This window comes from Nyctereutes procyonoides, unplaced genomic scaffold (assembly GCF_905146905.1).
Source record: "Nyctereutes procyonoides isolate TBG_1078 unplaced genomic scaffold, NYPRO_anot_genome, whole genome shotgun sequence".
Taxonomy (NCBI): domain Eukaryota; kingdom Metazoa; phylum Chordata; class Mammalia; order Carnivora; family Canidae; genus Nyctereutes; species Nyctereutes procyonoides.
Genome location: NW_026575125.1, coordinates 114,862,063 through 114,882,034, shown reverse-complemented (window position 1 = coordinate 114,882,034; position 19,972 = coordinate 114,862,063). Strand labels below are relative to the sequence as shown.

Below are 19,972 nucleotides of genomic sequence, written 5' to 3'. Positions count from 1 at the left end.
CAGGAGCCACTCTGTTCTTCTTGGCATGTCAGGAGCAGTTCTGGGCTAAATAGAATGCTGCTGTCTGAAAAGTCCTACTCTAGGGAGATTGGTATGTGTTTAGATCCTGACATGCCTAGGCCAGCAGGAGAGAGCCCTTGTACCTTCACACAGGCCTCTGCCCTGAACCTTCTCGGGGGCTTGTGCTGGTGGCAGGGAGGCCAGGGCACCTGAGGTGGTGTGGGGGAAAAGTGCAGGTGTGTATACTCAAATCTGTCTGTCTGCCTCCTTCTCCCCGACCCTCCTCCACAAGGAAGCCTAGGAAGCCTCCCTCCTTTCCAGAGGATTCCTCCATCAGCACACCCCCCACCCCTTGCAAATCTCACTCCATGAGGAGGGTGCTGTGCTTTTTCGCTAACGTTTGATCCTAAGGTTGAGAAGCCCTGAGGATGCTACTGCAGGTGAGCCTCCTTTGTCATATGGGATCTTGAAAAATTATATGCCCAGGGAGAAGGTGCTTCCCTCCTTCCAAGGGCTATTTATGAACGGATTCTTCTCTTATTACTAGCATTGTACTATTCATGGTATCCTGCTAAGCAGCAAATTTATTTCCTCAGGAGGGACGATGTGGCTCAGGACATGCTCAGAGTTGCTCACTCATTAAATCTATATTCTTAAAAATAAGAAGGACCTATTTCACTCAGCATAATACAAGTCAATCGGAGAAGGACAAACATTATATGGTCTCATTCATTTGGGGAATATAAATAATAGTGAAAGGGAATAGAAGGGAAGGGAGAAGAAATGGGTAGGAAGTGTCAGAAAGGGAGACAGAACATGAAGACTCCTAACTCTGGGAAACGAACTAGGGGTGGTGGAAGGGGAGGAGGGCGGGGGGTGGGGGTGAATGGGTGACGGGCACGGAGGGGGACACTTGACGGGATGAGCACTGGGTGTTGTTCTGTATGTTGGCAAATTGGACACCAATAAAAAATAAATTTATTATTAAAAAAATAAGAAGGACCTTGTCTTTATGTTATGCGGAGAATCTCCTGGCTGCACCAAAGCCCAAGTGACTCAGGGATCATACTGAATTACGTGAACCATAAAAACTGTAGAGCTAGTACAAGAAAATAGAAAGAAGGAAGGGTACAAAGTGGCGGTCTATTGAGTCCCATCCTCTGCGGCATACATGACATCATGTCTCGTTAGGGAGAAAATGCTACATATACTTGCTCATCATCTTCTAAAGATGGATCTAATTAAAAAAAAACTCTTTGTTAATTCTGTCCCAGTGTTACTCTAGTCCATTACATTTATTTAAAAAATGAGAAGATGTTGGGGGCGCCTGGGTGGCTCAGTCAGCTAAGTGTCTGACTCTTGATTTGGCTCAGGTCTTGATCTCAGGGTCATGAGATCGAGCCCCATGTCCCTTGTCAGACTCCACATTCAGCAGGGAGTCTGCTGGAGATTCTCTCTCTCCCATTCTCTCTGTCCCTCTCCCCACTCACATGCCCCCCCCCGTAAATAAATAAATCTTTTAAAAATATTTTTTAAAAATGAGAGAATCTTTTTCAGCTTTTAAGAAGCATACCCTGAACCGTGATATCCAGACTTATGATAATGCTTTCCCCTTGCCCCCAGATTGGCAGAAAAGGGACCCACGCAATACGTTTCCTCTTTGTTGACACTGTCAAGGTGAGTACTCGGAGGGTCTACACATATTGTAGCAGTAGACTCATTTCATAAGGCTATGTATTCAGGTACTGCATTTTTCCTTAATCAATAATAATGTTGTCAGTAGAGCATAAAAAGTGATTCTATTAGCACTGCTCCATATAGCTTTGACCTCTCCTGCTTATATGTTTTTTTCCTGGCATTTTCCATTTTTGCACCCAAGCTGGGTCTAGACAATACATTTCTTGATTAAAAAAAAAAGTAAGGAGTCAATCATTCAGATAATTTTAAATAACTTAATATTGGGCACTATGGAAATAAGACAGTCGATTGCATTGCTTTTGAGTTTCTATGTTTTGCCTTCTTTAACTTTTCACAGGGCTGTTCTGTGAGATGCAGCCCTACCTTAGCCTAGTGGCATGTATTGGTAAATCGTATCGATTGCCTAAGTCCAGAAGAGAAAACTCCTCTATTAACAAATGAACTCATCATTAGGGTATTCAGATGGTCTAAAATCAATACCTGCAGAACTGGTTAAATCAATTAAAGAGACATATACTGAGAGCACTTGCCCAAATATAAAAATGAATTGCTTAATTACAGCATTTAAATAGATTTCACCGGAATGAGTACAACAGCCAGAGGCTTATATTATCTCCTATAGGCTGGGGTTTCAGCTGGCAGCACACACGCATAGCCGGAATTGCAGATGAAGAGGAGATGTCACTCAGCATTTTGCAACACCTGGATGTCTGCCTGAATTTCTGACTTCATATCTAGGGCTGGAAATCTTTAGCAAAACACGACCTATTGTTATTTACCCCTCTGGAGAGGGGCCCACAAGGAAACGTGGAAATGTCACGTATTTGAACACTGAACCTACATGCAGGAAGCAAAAACATGTTCCCTGTCTTTAGAGTACTGGGCTTCTCCCATTTTAATTGAACTCTCTGTTTGCCATGCATATATGAAGTAGGCCAATGCTAGATGTAACAGGGGTGGCCAGAGAATCCTGACCAGCAGAGCTTGGAGGAAATTGTTCCCAGGTGGAGGGTACTGCATCTTGTACCTAATAGTCACTTAATAAACACTGACTGGACAAATGAATGGGGGATCACCGTGAGTCTGAGGGGTCTGAGAATTGCTCTGGGCGTGGAAGGGTGCTGGAGCAAAAGCCAAGGTAAGTTCTAGGATGCATGCATCTGGATCCTGGCTGCCAGGACCCCTGAGGCTTCTCTTCACACCCCAGGAAGAAGGAGTCTGGGTGGCACTGGCAGGGCAATTTCCCAGCCTGTGCTCTGGCAGCAGGCCACGGCCCTCCTGGCTCTTCCTGCAGCTAGGTGCTGGCCCCATCTTTATTATTGTTCACCTGAATGATGGCCACTGCCCCTTCACTGGTCTGCCCATCTCTCTGTTTTACCCCCTTTGATGTCCCCCCCCCTTTTTTAAAGATTTTATTTATTCATTCATGAGAGACTCACTGGGAGAGGCAGAGACACAGGCAGAGGGAGAAGCAGGCTCCATGCTCAGCAGGGAGCCCAATGCAGGACTCGATCCCAGGACCCTAGGATCACGACTTGAGCCACCATCCCTGATGCTATCCCTTAATGACAACTTTCTCAGAGTCCTTCCTGGCTTCCCACCGCTCACTGAATTACTCATCAGCCTCACCCACCCTGTTGTTCAAGACCCTGTCAGCACCTGCTCAATGGTGGCCTCATTGCAGGTCCTGCTTGTCCCCACGTGTGTATTATTTGCTAACATGGCAACCACGAAGAGTTTTTCAAGTGTCTTTAGTGAGATCCATTTGTCAACTGGCGATTTTGTTTATAACTAAAGTTTGGATCTAGTGTAACTTAAGGAAAAAATGCGCTGTCTCTGGTGAAGGAGCACATTTCACTCATAAGGGTCTTCTGTTGACATTAATCATTCTCTAAGTGGAGTAAATATAGAGACACCAGGCAGAGCATCTCAGCACTGGCTGGAATTATTTATTCTCCCCATTAGAAGGGCCAATGTAAGAGGCATTTAGTTACCCCATTCCCCTGGGGGTTGTGGATTTGAAAATTCAATTTTCTTTCCCCCTGCCAATCTGAGCCCCCCTGCCCCTGGTGCTAGAGGGACACCCCTTGCAAAATGACAGGTGTCTTTTGGTGGGAGATGGTAAACACCTAATAGAGACTCTCTCCTTACCATCTGTGGCCAGGAAAATGGGAAGGATATTCTCAGTGCATAGTAGGTACCCAATTATAAGGAAGTATGCTACAACCTACATGGGAGTGAATACTGATGACGTATCCTTAGCACGAGCATACTAATGTATTTAGGCTTTCTGTCTTTTTGGAGCATGTTATACTCCAGGTGAGAACGCTATATCCATCATTATCCATATACCTGTATTAGAAAACCCACTAGTGTTCCACCTGTGAGTCTCCCTTCCTCTCACACTGCTACCACGCTCACAATACTCCTGACACCAGATGTATTAGGGGTTGTCCCCACCAAACAGCTCTGTGTTACACTGGCTGGGTGTTCTATGATTTAACTCACGTCTCACACTCTCTCCCTGGGGACAGTGTCAGACCCCACAGTTTAAGGGCTCCATCCCACAAGACTGCCTCCCACACTTCCAATGCTCATGGCAGGCCCAGGTTGTCACCTTTCACTCTAACCAGTCTGCTACAAACCCACGACCCCCTCCTCAGTTTCGACTACTTGACTACAGTGGTTCATAGAACTCAGGCAAACAGTTTACTTATGTCTGCCAGTTTGTTAAAGGGCATGACTGAAGAGATAGGTGGATAGTCAGATGAAGAGATACACAGGGTGAGGTCTGGGAGGGTCCTGAGTGTAAGAGCTTCTATCCCCATGGACTTGGGGTTCATCACCCTCCCAGGACATGGATGTGTTCACTGACCTGGAAACACTCCAAACCCCACTATTGAGATTTTGTGGAGGCTTAACATAAATGTGATTTATTATTAAATCAGTTTCCAGCTTCTCTCCCTGCTCCAGAAATGTGTGTGTGTGTGCGCGCGCGTCTGTGCGTGTGTGCGTGCATGTCTCAGGGGTGAGTGGGGGAACAGGCCTTAAAGTCCCGGAATGACTTTGTCTTTCTGGTGAGAAGCTCCCATCCAGGAGCTCACGCAGTCACCTCATTAAAACACTCCTATTGCCCAGGAAATTCCAAGGGATTTGGTGCCCTGTATCAGCAACAGGGGTCAAAGGCCAAATGTGAGAACAAAAGATGCTCCTAAGTGCTCTTATCACTTAGAAAATTATAATGTCTTAGGATCCCATGCCAGGAACCAGGGACAGACACCAATATATCTATATATCTATAGCTGTATTTTCTATTATCTTATACCACCAAATACCAACTGACTTTCCTGTGCCTCAATGTCCTTATTGGCAACATGAAGCAGCTGGAATAAAGGGTCTCCATGGTCATTTTAAGGTCTGGTATTCCATATTCATACACAGGTATTATAGTCTCTCTACACATATATGACTCGGGGATAAATATGGAACCTGAGTCTACCTCTATTAGCAATAAACAAGATTTATTGCCAAGTTCATAAATGTTTCTATCTGATGTTCCAGAGAGTCCCATGTAGTACTCTGTGATATATGGGTTATGCCATCCCATACATTCTGGAAGCATCTGCTGCTTTGATCTGCCCATCTACTTGAATTCTGAATGGTTAATCTTACATTGGTAGCTAATCTCAAATTTGGATACCTCTTCTGTGTATTTACAATGCCTATGCTCTTTGCTCTTACACTAAATACATAGAAGAAATATAGAGCTGCTTAAGAATAAGATGGATTCCGTTTCCCATTCAGGACAACGTCCTGGGTGTTTGCAGCCTGCCTGGTAGCTTTTCCAGCAGATGGCAGATATTTGGGGAACAGAGGAAAGCATTCTTGGCCTTAAACCAAAGCCCCAGTATATTTTTCAAAGCCAGCATATAAATTTCAAAATCTCACATTTTCAGTCTGGCAGTGTTTTATTATCCAGCTTTTGCTGGAGATGTTCATATTGCTCTAGTATATGCTAGAACCCAGATTGAATTCAGGACTTGGAAACTTGCAATAAACTTCCGGTACACGTGGTACATTGCCTCGGGTTTGTTGGCTAATGGCTCTGAGACAGAACCTCCAAGTTGCAACTATGGATTTGGGATCCGAACTAGGGAGATGGAGAGGCCTCAGAAAAAGGATATGCTTGGACCAAACATAGGGTGGGGTGAGAGTGGAGATGAGACCATCCCTGGGGACTTCCATTCAAGTCAACTGAGGGATCCCCAACTTCCTGGAGGTGGTGGCTACCCCCGTCCCCGCCCTGTTCTTCACAGACGGGTACCCTGTAACAAAAGGCCACGGCCATCTCTGTCCTACAGGAGAGCTACCCTTTCTGAAATAACGATCAAACCCATTTTTGCTTCTGTTTGGCTCCTAGGGCGCACAGCATACCCTCGCCAATGTCTGATTTCAACTCACTGTGGGAGGAGTGGCAGGCTAAGCAAAAGAGCCAGTGGCTTTGCAGTTGGAGTGCTCAGAGATGGATAATTCATAAGCTGTAGTGGACATTAGCCAGTATCTGGTCATCAGCTGTGATAAGCATACCATGTAAAAACACTGCGCTGCTCGCCTATCTCTAAGCATTTTATTGAGATTACAATAAAAAGGCAATCTATGGAGATTACAAGTCAAAATATTTGGTACTAAAAGTAGAAGAGCTAATTACAATGAAAAAAAAAATCAGCATGCAGGTTTCTAAACAGTCACAGACTTGCCTGGAGCATATTAAAAAAATCACATCATACAAGCCCTAAGCAGTTTCTTATTAATCTAGTCTCTATGCTAATACAGCCAAATGGGAAACACAATCTTGGGAATATGAAGGCCAATGTTATTCTATTAACCTTATATGTTATCCTATTTACTTTCCTGTCTTTAATGAATAAATTAAAATGTCCTCTCATTCTCTAATTGCTGGATACTTAGGGTATGACAATGCACGGATTTTATTCAGCTACATTCTGCAGCCTTAACTGCCCAAACTCTATCATTTTGTGGGGGATTTCAATGAAAGGCAATGACAGATAAACTGTTTACATTAAAAGACTCTATCAAAGTTATTTTGCACCTGGTTTCATCCTAATCCATCTGCTGTTTCTCTAGCTCTGACAGGCTGACCTCTCTTGCTGTGTGTGCCATATTGATGTCATTACTGAAGGGGGCCTTCCCCAGCCTTTCTGCTGATAACAAAGTAAATGGAAATGCAGAGAAACCCCAGGGAGGTAACAACTTGTTCAGCATGATGAGGGAGAGCTGTGGCTAAAACAAGAGGACCGATTACAGCAGGGAAGAGTGTCTGTTGTCACAACGAATGCATTCGCGACAGCACATTGGCTTCCAAAGAGCCAGCTAATAGCAGGAGCAACATTTATTGCAGCGTTTCCATTAGCAAACTTTAAATGTGAAAGTGGGCTTGAGTTTAACCTGAGTCCATGTTTTGAAAGAGTAACATGCATCCCAGGTATAAGAAACATATCCCAAAGTGGCCAGAACGTTTGCGTCTTCTGCTACCGTGGAAGGCAGCTCATTTGCAACGATCCAGTAAGGACCTGGCCAGGGAGCTGGCCCAACAATAACAAAAACAAGCAAAACTGGATCAAATATAAAACCAAAATCAAGAACTTGGATTAAAAGTGAGCTACTGGGGCACCTGGATGGCTCAGTGGTTGAGTATCTACCTTTGACTCAGGTTATGATCCCGGGGTCCTGGGATCGAGTCCTGCATCGGGCTCCTCACAGGAAGCCTGCTTCTCCCTCTGCCTATGTCTCTGCCTCTCTGTGTCTCTCACGAATAAATAAATAAAATCTTAAAAAAATAATAAAAGTGAGCTACCCGTGCATCTTTGGCCAAAAAAATAAAATGATGACGTGGAGGGCAAGAGCTGAGAAGACACTATTTTTTTTGTCAATGTTAACACTGTTGAGGGGCAGACCCACCACCAGCCTCCAGTTGAAAAGTCCACACATCCCCAGTAACACACTTTGAAAGAAGCGCCCATCTCTAAGGGTACCGGGGCAATCCTTAGGCAGAAAAAGCAGAAAGATCCAGTTAAATAAAACCCGGTGCATGGGAGCTACTTGCAACAACGTATCCAGACACAACTCATCAGAATGCCTTTGTGCTCAAAGCAAATCTGAATTGTCTGGCTGTGTTTTTATTTGTTATTTATTTATTTATTTATTTATTTATTTATTTATTTATTTATTTAATTTTTATTTATTTATGATAGTCACACAGAGAGAGAAAGAGAGGCAGAGACACAGGCAGAGGGAGAAGCAGGCTCCATGCAGGGAGCCCGACGTGGGATTCGATCCCGGGTCTCCAGGATCGCGCCCTGGGCCAAAGGCAGGAGCTAAACCGCTGCGCCACCCAGGGATCCCCTGGCTGTGTTTTTAAAGCACCAACGCCACTCCAAGCTTTATCTCCACTAAAGAGCTGAGCCAGTCACTAACCGAACACTTCCCATCACACTCCTCATTCGCTCAACTTCTTCCGGAGCTAAATGAAGTCCTCTAAAATCTCAGTCTAGTTCACGTTAATAACAAGATGGTATTAATATTAAAATGCCCTGAGGGTGGTTTCTAACAATACCCATTTCTTTAGTCTTTGTACTTCTAAATTTTGCTGCTTTTCGTGCCAGTTGGAGATGGCTGGGGATTGAGAGTGCCATGCTCAGGTCCAGCCTGCCTTCAGAGCCCAGGCCCCCCAGCCTGTCCTGCCAGCCGAGAATGAGGCCGCACGCCAAGAGCTGCATAAATCAAGCATCACGATCATCATTTGGTGAAACGTGAAGCAGATGTCTACCTGGTTCTGTGGATAGATGCTCTACCTGGTTCTGTGGAGGGAGCTCAGGAGTTTGGCCACCACACATTCTAGAAGTCTTTGGAATAGGTCAAATTGTGGGTAGCTTAAAACTTTAAAGACAGCAATTTTAATAAACCTGTCAATACAATTTCTTTGTTAAGAAAACATTTGAGACTGATTAGGCTGCTTATATTGAAAGAGAAGCACAAGGTCTATATCTTTAGATCTTTTATTGAGCTGCAAGCACAGCATGAATAACTGCTTCTTAGCTGTAAATGAAAATTGATTCCAGGTTTAACTCCTCATTTTCAGGGGTCCTTTAAGTCCCAAGAAGCACACGAAGAAAAATGTAACCCAAGGAAAACTGCAGGTTCAGTGGGACGAGGCGAGGGCATGCAGAGAACCCCGCATGTACCCGCTCTTGAGAAGCCTGGCCCACTGGGTCCTGCTGCCCCAGCCACACACCAGTGGATACACCGCGAACTCCCTGCCCGCCCCAGAGGCCTGGCTGGAAGATGTCCTTTCAGTGAGCGTGGTATGTGGAGGGCCAGGCTGGAGATTTAGGTCTGCGATGTCGAGAGCAGCCAGCTGAGAGGTTAAAAACTGGAGTCAGCTGGCCAGTGGACATCGTGTAGCTCCTAACTATGTTAGTGACGTCCAACCTTGAAAAACAGAACCTACCACAACACAGACATGGACGCAGAGTCTAATTACCAAACACGGTATCCGATTCAAACCCTGTGCTGAAACATTCCAGATTCTAATATGGACTTCAAGTGATGATTTCCCATTCCGGTGAAGCTCCAAGAGAAAGCCACGGAGAGTGCAGCATCACAGCACACCCTCTGTCTTTCTCCAGGGCAGGAGGAAAGTAGGGAAGAAGTATGATCAGAAGGTATGACTCAGCTGCTCACCCACGTCAGTCCTCCGAAGAGAAACTCTTGTTGAGAGACACATAATTTTCCCAGAGGACTTGGTGCAGTGTCACTGGCAACCTGGCCTTTCTTCCTGTCATGTCTGGTTTAAAACCTGCCAGGTGTCACAGGGGAGGAAAGGTTGTTCACACCCAGTTGGGACACTGAGTTCTCTTTCTAGCAGACCCCTATGGACACCAAAGCCAAAGCAAAGGGCAAGCTTTATGTACCAATGGAGCCAAAAGAGGGGACTTCCAATTAATGTTTAAAAGGGCCACAGGGGGGGATCCCTGGGTGGCGCAGCGGTTTGGCGCCTGCCTTTGGCCCAGGGCGCGATCCTGGAGACCTGGGATTGAATCCCACATCGGGCTCCCAGTGCATGGAGCCTGCTTCTCCCTCTGCCTATGTCTCTACCTCTCTCTCTCTCTCCCTGTGTGTGACTATCATAAAAAAAAAAATTAAAAAAAATAAATAAATAAAAATAAAAATAAAAGGGCCACAGGGGGGCATCTGGGTGGCTCAGCAGTTGAGCATCTGCCTTTGGCTCAGATCGTGATCCTGGGTTCCTGGGATCGAGTCCCGCATCGGGCTCCCTACAGGGAGCCTGCTTCTCCCTCTGCCTCTCTCTGTGAATAAATAAACGAAAAAATAAAATCTTAAAAAATAACAATAATAAAAATAAAAGGGCCACAGGGAAGAATAGCCACTGACTTGTGTAGGGCTCATAGTTTTCAGAGCTTTTTCACTCTCTATTCCAAAAGCTATGCTCTTTATGACTACACATATAATTCCCATGGCCAGGGTTGCCACATACTGACTGTTTTCTAGGTAGTGAATTCAGCAGCTCTCCTTAACATCCTATTCCTTACAACAAAAGGCAAAGTAATGTAGCCCACGTCCCAAAGAACATGAGACCTTTTAGATAGTTACTAATGATAGTGACACCGACACTGACGATTGTGTGAAGCGATACACACTTACTATGTGCTGAGCAAAGTGTCAGACCATCTAGCCCACATCCATTCACTTAGTCACTAAATCCTCACTAGGACTCAGTAAAGTAGGTGCTATTATTACCTCCATTTTAGAGACACTTAGGCCTTTGGCCCAAGGTCATCCAGTAAGTGGCAGAGACAGATTCAAGCTGCATCTATCTACGTATGTATATTCTTGCTCTGCCTTCCTACATTGTGTCAGCAGGGCCACACCATCTTAGAAGGCAGCACAGACATATTTGCTTCCTAAACAGTCTCAACTGAGAAAGCAAAGCGTGGCAGGGAATGTGGAGAGAACACACAAGTTTTTAACAAATATTTTCAGAGTACGATCACTATCGCTTTTTCCCCCAAAACCATGTGCATATGTGATTGTGCATCTCTGCCTTTAAAAAGTCTCTAGAAGGTAAAAGCTTGTGTTAAAAACGTTTTTTAAAGCATTTTTAAAAAATTTCATTTATTTATTCATGAGAGACACACACACAGAGAGAGGTAGAGACACAGGCAGAGGGAGAAGCAGGCTCCATGCAGGGAGCCCGACGTGGGACTCGATCCTGGGTCTCTAGGACCACGACCTGGGCTGAAGGTGGCGCTAAACCGCTGAGCCACCCGGGCTGCCCTAAAAACGTTTTTTTTAAAACAACCTTGAGTCTCCATGGCTGACCATTGGTATCTTTAATTTCTATATTATAATTCTCCCATTCTGGCCTCATGCTTCATTTTCTTGTTTGCAGGAATAATGCTTCGCTTTTAAGCACACTCTAAAGGCTCTGTTGGTGTTCCTGCACAGGACCTGTTCAGCCTAGCCAGTGGCGGGTGGGGAGGGGGGAGGTTGTTCTGATTCTGAGACACTTGGCACTGAAATGCCATAGTAGGAACTGGCACGTCTGGATCCTGTGTTTCCTTTTCATAAATACATTGGAAATGCATTCCCTTAGGATTTATTTTTTTTTAATTTATTTACGATAGTCATAGAGAGAGAGAGAGAGAGAGGCAGAGACATAGGCAGAGGGAGAAGCAGGCTCCATGCACCGGGAGCCTGACGTGGGATTCGATCCCGGATCTCCAGGATCGCGCCCTGGGCCGAAGGTGGCGCCAAACCGCTGCGCCACCCAGGGATCCCTCACTTAGGATTTATTATGTTGCAAACTCTATCATTAAGGTCTTAGGAGCTTTTGGAAAGGATTGGTATCTACTCTCACTCAGCCTGGACAATCTGGGTCTCCTGAGGTGAGTCCAGGTACAATGATCACAGTTGAGATGATCTGAGATGGTCTCCAGAAAGCTAATGGCTTTTTTATTGGACTATGTCTGCATGAATATAGCCTCCGGGTTCTGAGAAAGCTTCTAAGTACAATGTCAGCTCAGACAAACGGTACGGTCTGGCTCCTTGGACACAACACTTAATGCACCAATGCATTTGTTTCTATGCTTTTGCCTCAGTCGTCCTGCCACAAATAGGATAAGCCTGCAACTCTGTAGCTCAGACCAGAGGCCCAAATATATCTCTAAGGTTTATTGGTAAGATTCAAAGAAGACAGAGAACCTAACTTAATACCAGGCACAGAGCAAGGGTGGCTCTGTCAATGGGAGTGCTCAGCACTCCTGATGTCGCTGGCAGTATGACAGTCCCAGTTACAAGACGGAAGAAGAGGACCCTGTTATCTACACAGTACTATGTTACCTCACCTGAAAGAGTCAGTTCAAATGAACCAAAACCAGGTGCTCGGAAAAAGACTTATATACATGTCCTCACAGCAGTGCTATCTGCAGTAGCCAAAAGGTGGAAACCTCAACATGCCCATCCATCTAACTGATGAACAGGTAAACCAAACAGGTTTATGGAACAGGTATATCCATCCAACGGAGTATCACTCAGCCATAAAAAAGGAAGAAAGTGTTCATCTATGGTACAATGTGGATGGCCCTAAAGAACATTACAGCAAGTGAAAGAAGCTACTCACAAATGGTTACATATTATATATAAAATCGGCAAGTCCACAGAGACATAATAACAGAGAAGTGGTTGTCAAGGGCTGGGGGAGGGGAAATGGTGAGTCACTGCTTAATGTATATGGGATTTCCTCCCGGGGTGGTGAAAATATTCTGGAACTGCGTCATGGTTGTGCAATCTTGTAAATGTACCAAACACCACCGAATTGTACACTTTAAAATGGTGAATTTGATGTCATGTGAATTTTACCACAATGCAAAAAAAAAAAAATAAAAGGGAGAATAATTTCAATGCATCCTTCTTTGAAAAAGAAAAAAGAGAGAGAGGCCTCATAAAGCCAGAGCTTACCAGACATTGCTTGGTACTATTACTTCCGCTACTGCACGGACATTCTCCTTGGTCTTTAGCCTTCTTGCCTTTTAACAAGTCCTCAAACTCTGTAAGGGGCTCATTTGTAAATGTTTGTAACCTTGCATCTACTTCTTGCTTCCAGGGCCCAGTGAGGGGGGATAAATTGTCATTCTGCTCTGCCTTAGGTCTCCCCATTCAACCTCCCCTTCAGATGAGAAGCTTGGTTGATGAAGGCATGACTGGCCTAAGGGCGGCATGCCACAGCCAGCTGGCCAATGCACCAACTGGGATTCCCTGATGGTCTCAGCACCAACACGAAGTCAGCAAACACACACCCTAAAAAGCCAGATGATTCAGGCCAACAGACCCACTGCCGCTCCTTCAGGTAAATACAGAATAAAACAACTTGAGGGGCTAAAAAGCAGATTGCGTTTATGTAATCACAGAGAGGAAGTCAATGTGCAACCTACTTTCACTTATTGTTGATTACTGCTTTAAACATTTTCATTAAAAAGTAATGCCGCATCTGTCAAAATCAATGATCTAGGATTTTTTTGTTTTATTTACCACCACTGTGCTCGTCACTGGTGTATTAAACGTAGAAAACAGGAAAAACAGACACTGGAATTTCAGCATGCATTCTGCATCAACTCTGAAGCCCATGACTCACGTAGGAGAGGGACTTCTTGCATCCAGGACAGGAACAGCAAGCCTCCGGGAGACAACGGAGCTTGTTCTTGACAAGGCACCACAGTGCAAAGATGCAATTGTTACATGTTGCAAAAAACACAAGCTTAGGAATAAGGAGGAGAAAGTAAAGGCGAGCCAAGTATTGGCCACATAACATGGCAAATGACTTCAATTTTCTTTTATTGTACTGTATTTTTGTTTTCGATTTTAAAATTCTACCAAATGGCGGGAGTTCTGGTGTGGCACACAACTGTACAGGAGAACAGGGTAGGTGAGCCCTGAGAGATTTTCCTAAGCTTTTCTTTGCTGTCTCCTCACAACACATTTAGTGAATATGGAATTCTGTATTTTAAAAAGGATTTTATTTATTCATTTGAAAGGAGAGAGAGAGAGAGAGAGAGAGAGAGAGAGAGAGAGAACAAAGCTGGGGTGGGGAAGGAGCAGAGGGAGAAGCAGGCTTCCCACTGAGCAGGGAGCCCAATGAGGGGCTCGATCGTGGGACCCCGGGATCATGTCCTGAGCTGAAGGCAGACGCTTAACTGAGCCCCCAGGCACCCCTGGGGTTCTGTATTTGATAATTATCTTGACACACCAGTGCATGAGCATTCCTTAAAGCCGTCTGCTTCCAGTTTCCTAACACAGCCGACTTGACCGTCCAAAGAACTTGGTCAGGTACCGGTACAGCTGTTAGAAAAGGACTCCTCCTGTGTTCCTCATCGGAGGTTACGAACACACCCAGGAGGAGCCCACACGTGAGACCGTTCAGCCACAGAGAAAATGCATAAGCATCGCTGACACCATCCGCCGCACTGCCATTCTCATGGCTCACGCACGATCCTTGGCCTTTTCCAACCCAAGCCCAGTCTCACCAGAAGTGCTGTAAAGGCATTTCTGCTCTCTCCTTTGGGGGCAAGTGCTGTACACGCTTACGAATGCAGAGTGGTTGAAGACGGGGCGGCAGCAAGTTTTTGCCAAACGCCTTTGGCCCGAAGGCTGGTGCACGCTGCAGGAGGCTGGGTGCCAAGTGTCGGCACGTGCTCTGAAGTGGTGCACCTGGGAGAGGGGAACGCAGCCCTCGCGTTGATGCCCTAATTAATTAATGAGCGTGGGCTGTAAGCCTCGCGTCGGCGTCACTAAGGGAAAGTTACACCTCGCCCGAGACAATGCTGAGTCCGAGGGAGGGAAAGACAGGCTCTTGCTTACTGACGACCCCTACGTGTGTTTGACAAGGGAGCGGAGGGAGGAGGTGTGAGCAGTTTTCAAGAGCTCGGCATCTCCTCGCTGGAGCTTGAATGAAACCATGAACTGATTCCACCTGTTCCAGACCACTGTGCCCAGCCGTGCGGCTTTCCCCTCTCTCTGCAGCCCAGAGATGAAGCAGAGGGTAGGCTGGCGGATGGCAAAACCCTTGCGGTCCTTTATGCTCCCTCCCTTTGGGTCCCAAACCAAGCGTGAAGCTCCTCCTACCTGGTAGAGCTCAGTGGCCGTGCACTGAGTGGCCAAGGTCTTCACAGGTTCAAGGTCATCTTCATCACTGCTCAGCTTCAGATCGTCCTCAAGCATCCTACAAGAAAAGCAGGGTGATGTGCGTGTTAGAAGGCGTCTTTTCTAAATCATCCTCAGCTACATCTTGCAATGAGGATAAAATATTGAAGCTACAATCTGACAGCTGCAATTCTGTCAAAGGTGCAGAGGGAACCAAGATTCTTTCAGCTAATTAGATATTTGAGCTCTTATATTTATGTGTCATACTCGGCACACATCTTCCCTCTCTCTACCTTCCCCTAAATCAAGGGGAAAAAAGGACTATTTCAGCATCTCCAGAGATGACTGGAGTCTATATATTTTTACTACTGAAAGTGTAATAAATGTACTGATCAATCAGTGTGGAGTGGCACGTGACACGGGATCTCTACAGGAGAAGAGGCTGTGAGCCTCCCATGAAAGAATTGGGGCAGGTTAACAGCCCCCAGCTCTAGAGGCTGTTGTCGTAGCCTGCTGGGGCTCTCTGGATGACAGAGGCAAAAGGCCCAGCAAACTTTCCGCTGCCTCGCAGTGCCCTCTGCACCGTGGCAGTTCTGTGGCCACAAAATAGCTGGGCAGAGAAATGGCTAGTCATTAACCTTTTGATATATGACCGATCGCTTCCTGTAAAATTTGATCCAAGAGATGTAAACCCACGATGTGGATGAGAAATCTTTCTCTCCTAAGGCAAGGTACCTGAAAAATACGAGTGGTCCGAATTTCGGCAATGAACTAGCACTTTCAAAATTGTTTATCGAGCACACAGAGCCTCTTGTTTCCACAGTGCCACCCGCTCTATCCCCAAACCTGAGCCACAGTAGGAGGAGTGACTTATGATCTTAAAATTCTAGTTACACAGCCTTCAAAAGGCCAATCGGTGTGAATATTTCTATGTACTAAATACAACTTTAGACCTCATTCCCAGCCTTCAAATGGAGGCAGTCCCAGCCTCCCTGGACCAACGACCATTTTCTGAGCATGCGTTGCTCTTTCTTACTTCCAGACTCAGAATCAGGCTCAGTTCCCAGGCTAGAATTTCCTTCTTCAAGTCTGAAAACCCCATTTTTCCTCCATAGCTCAGCCAGATACCACGTCCTCCACAAAAAGCTTTTGAGAAAGAACACCTAGCTCAGAAAAAACACCTTTTCCTTCTGCCCCACCCTGGGTCCAGCTGGAGCACAGCACTGCTTTCCACTGAGCAAGCCCACAGTGGTCACTCATTCCCGCATGGCTGTGGTTGCAACTTACTTCTGTCTTCCCAGAAATGATAACGCCTGCCACCCTCATTTTGTAGACAGGGAAAGAAGGTTCAGAGAAGCCAAGTGCTTTGTGCAAGGTCATACGGCTAGTTGTGCTAGAGCCAGTCCTAAAACTCGCATCTCCTGATTTCTGCCTGAGTGTTTTTTCCAGAAAGGAAGTTGGAAAGCAAAGGGCAACTTCTAACTTGATAAATAAAGGAATACATTATTTTAGAAGTTATGTTCAAATGTTCAAAAGAGATCCAGGTCAGAGTGGGTATCCACTCTTAAGTCTCTGAGGGAAGCACGGCTCCCTCACTTTCATGCTCAGCCATAGAAAACCAGGATATGTTCACTGAGGTCTGAAAACCAAAGACTGATAGAATGGTTGGTGGGAAGGATAGCTGTTTGAGTTGGTTTCAGATAAACTAAACTTGCAAGATTTATGACTGTCCTTCATGAGACTAAAGGATGTTTTGAAGATCTTAGAGAAGAAGACAAAATGTATCCCCCCATTTCTTTTGCAGTTGCAGGCTGATGACACCGAGCAAATAATTCTTTACAACACATTGTCACAGACGGAGACTATATTATTCTCATAAGCTACAGAACATAAATATTTTAAAACTACCTATGCTGGTCATGAAGTGTTTCATTTTCCGTGTGTGTGTGTGTGTGTGTGTGTGTGTGTACCTCAATACAGGTAGGCAATGTCTATGTGTTAATTTCCATAGAAGTGTTGGGCAAAATAAAGTATTGATAATTCCTTCCATTCAGAAGATCCATTTATGTGTCACGGAAAGTGCTAAGTATTTGACCAGAGGCTTGTAATTTGGCCTGTATGAAGCATCAGCTATCATTAGCCCCATTTTCCAGGCTGAAAGGAACACTGAGGCTTAGAGAGGTAAGGAACTTGTTTATGATCACACAGCTAGGAAATCGTGGAGGCAAACACGGAACTGGCCGTCTCCAGCCAGAACTCGAGAGTATATAATGTCTTCCTAGAGGGTGTAATTGACAAAAGATGGCATATTAAAGAAAATCAACAGCAACAACAGAAAACCCACAAAACACACTGGTGAGTCAAGATATTTAGATTCAACTGAGGTTACTCATAAACTCTGATATCTTGGGAAAGTCACTTACTGTCTCTGAACCTTATCTGCGTCCCTTGTCTGTTAAAGGGCATAATAATCATTAAACTCTTTCACAGGGTGGTGGCAGTGGTGAACACAATATCAACTAAAGCATGTGAAATGCTTTATGAAAGCACAAAATGAATGCAGGGTATCATTAAGTTTGGAAAGATGTCATCACAGTTAGAAATAATGTACACCATTAACACTGCTAACAAGTAATCACAAGCAAGTCTTCATGAGACTTTGTTGTCATCTTGCTTTGCCGAGCAATCAGAAGGTAAGCTTCGTGGTGACGCAGACCGTGTCTCCTAAAATCTCCAAGCTAAAGCCAAAAATGGGCTTGTGGTCTTCAAGCTACTCTTCTTTGGGGAGAACTAGCAACATCCAGAGCCATAATTCAGAGACTTGAACTCAACAGTCATTTTCCTCTCCGACCAACTCTATGTGATTCTAACATGGAAGTGAAAGGTCTTCCAATGTTCAGTTTTGGAAATAGGTAACCGATCTCCATAGTGATTGACATTAAACACCTCCCCCACGCAACAAGCTTGGTATGGATTTGGTTATTAATAAAGGACAATGGGATGCATATATTAAAGTCCTGGTAAACACAAGTTGAGAAGTAACTAGGAAGGCAAACCACCATTAGTTATCTCTGGACGCGTTAGGCATTCATTTCATTCTGCTCCTTCACTGACCTATTAAGCTTTATTCTTGAATATACATGCACTTGTTTGCATTTCCTTCCGTAGCTAATACTGAACATTACTCAAGGGAAAGAGGAGGATTATGAAAGATTTTGGATTTAATTATTATAGCGGCACCATTCACACCCACTGCACTTAAGGTAGTCTCAGCAGAAAGATGGTAAGTTCTCTTCATGAGGTCACAGCTCCATAGACAAATTCATCACACGCTGGGTATCTCACAGTGTGAGAAAATCATGCTCACATGTATTCCTATGTGTGTAATCTTAAAAAATGACAATTGTTCTTCCACTTCTCAATTCAATGAAAATGGAACAAAGTAGGCCTCCTTAGCGACTTTAGATACTTGTTTGGGATCTGGTAGTTAATAGTGCCTGTCTCTGTGAAAACTCTGGTTTTTACTTTTACCAAGACATAATTTCTATATTATTACGAAGTTAAATAGTTCAAAAAACTACATCCACAAAACCAAATCCTTGCCCTGAAGGAAGGGTGAGTTGCACCCAGGGAGCTTCTGTTGCTAACTCTCTGGGTCTCAAGCTGATCCTGGTAACCTCAGAGGGCTCCTGGCACTGGGACATCCCAGCACATGACGCTGTGACAGGCCCTCTGTGAGTTATAATCATAAAATCATAAGATCGCTCTCTATTAACCCTGCCACTTCACATAGCGGAATGCTTAGGTGATTCGGAAGAGGAAAAAACAGAAGGCTTGGACCATTATTATAGAAGGTTCTATGGAAATGAAACCTTTAGTTGGGTTTGCTCTCTTGAACTAGTCAGTACAACTCTTTGAATCTCAATTTTCTCACATGTGAAAATAAGCAATAATAATATGCACTTTGGAGAGTTTGGGAAGGATTAGAAAAAGCACATTTGAACAGATCACCCAGGAGTCAATATAAGTAGCTGTTGTTTGCATACTGGTCATTATTGCTATTGCTGTCATTATTATTACCTGAGAAACGATGCTTTACAGAATGGAACAATAAAACAAAAGGCTCTGCTGGTGACCCAAAGACTGGCAGAGGTATCAAATAGCAAGCATCATTGGATGCCAGATGAGGCATGGTTCAGAGATCCTGAAGGAGTTTGGAAAGTTTCCGCACTTGGATTTACACTTCAAGAATGTCCCAAATTCATCATGGCTGTTTTGGGTTTCCTAAGATCCTCCCAGAGTACTTAAGGTCCCCTGGAGATCTGAAGCCTTATTGTAAGATGAAACACATAGACAGTTCCAAGTGAAAGTTTAAATGAAAATAAGAGTGGCCCTGATACCTTGCTCCTTCTGTCTGTGGGGTGACCTGTAGATCCAGAGATATGAGCAAAAGATGGCCCCTACCAGAAGCTGTGCTCACCTTGAGCACGTTGTCTTTGGGCATGCCACTCTCAAGAGGCATTTCCAATAAACATCCGGCTCTAACCGTTGTATAAAAGGTGAGGGTTGATCCAGAAGGATCAGAGGCTGTTAGTTGATCCAGAATCCTTGCTCAGAAGCAACCTTCAGAGCCCTGAATGTGTAGGTTGCAAGCCTACAGATTGCCTTTTTGTGAATGACAAAATGGTGCCCCTCTGGGTGGACAGCTTGTCAGGCGTACTGCTTGATACTGGCTGGATTCCAGCTTCCAAGTATCTGTGGAAAGAGCTGCAATGCTAGTGACCGACACTCCGACAGATCATGGCTCCTACAGTTGGAAGTGCCTGGAAGGGTTATCCACTCCACCTTGTCACCCAATGGACAAATCTACAATATCCCTCACACATGGCCAGAAGCCATTGTCTGATGGGTAGTGGGCAATGCTTCTATTGTTCAGGAGCTTTAACTGTTAGAAAGTTCTGGCAGTTAGGAACTGCCCTGTGCTTTCTTGGAATTTCCATGTGGTAGCCTGAGTCTCGTTCTCTACACCCCACACTGG

The 19,972-nt window shown here is 44.9% G+C and overlaps 1 protein-coding gene across 1 annotated transcript in view; it reads right to left on the bottom strand.

The window, feature by feature from the left end:
• Nucleotides 1-19,972, bottom strand: part of AFF2 (ALF transcription elongation factor 2) — a 316,910-nt gene that overhangs the window by 92,042 nt on the left and 204,896 nt on the right. The window contains exon 9 of the mRNA XM_055338134.1: nucleotides 14,917-15,013. Within this exon, the coding sequence (XP_055194109.1) occupies nucleotides 14,917-15,013 (97 nt within the window). The remainder of the gene's footprint in view (nucleotides 1-14,916; nucleotides 15,014-19,972) is intronic.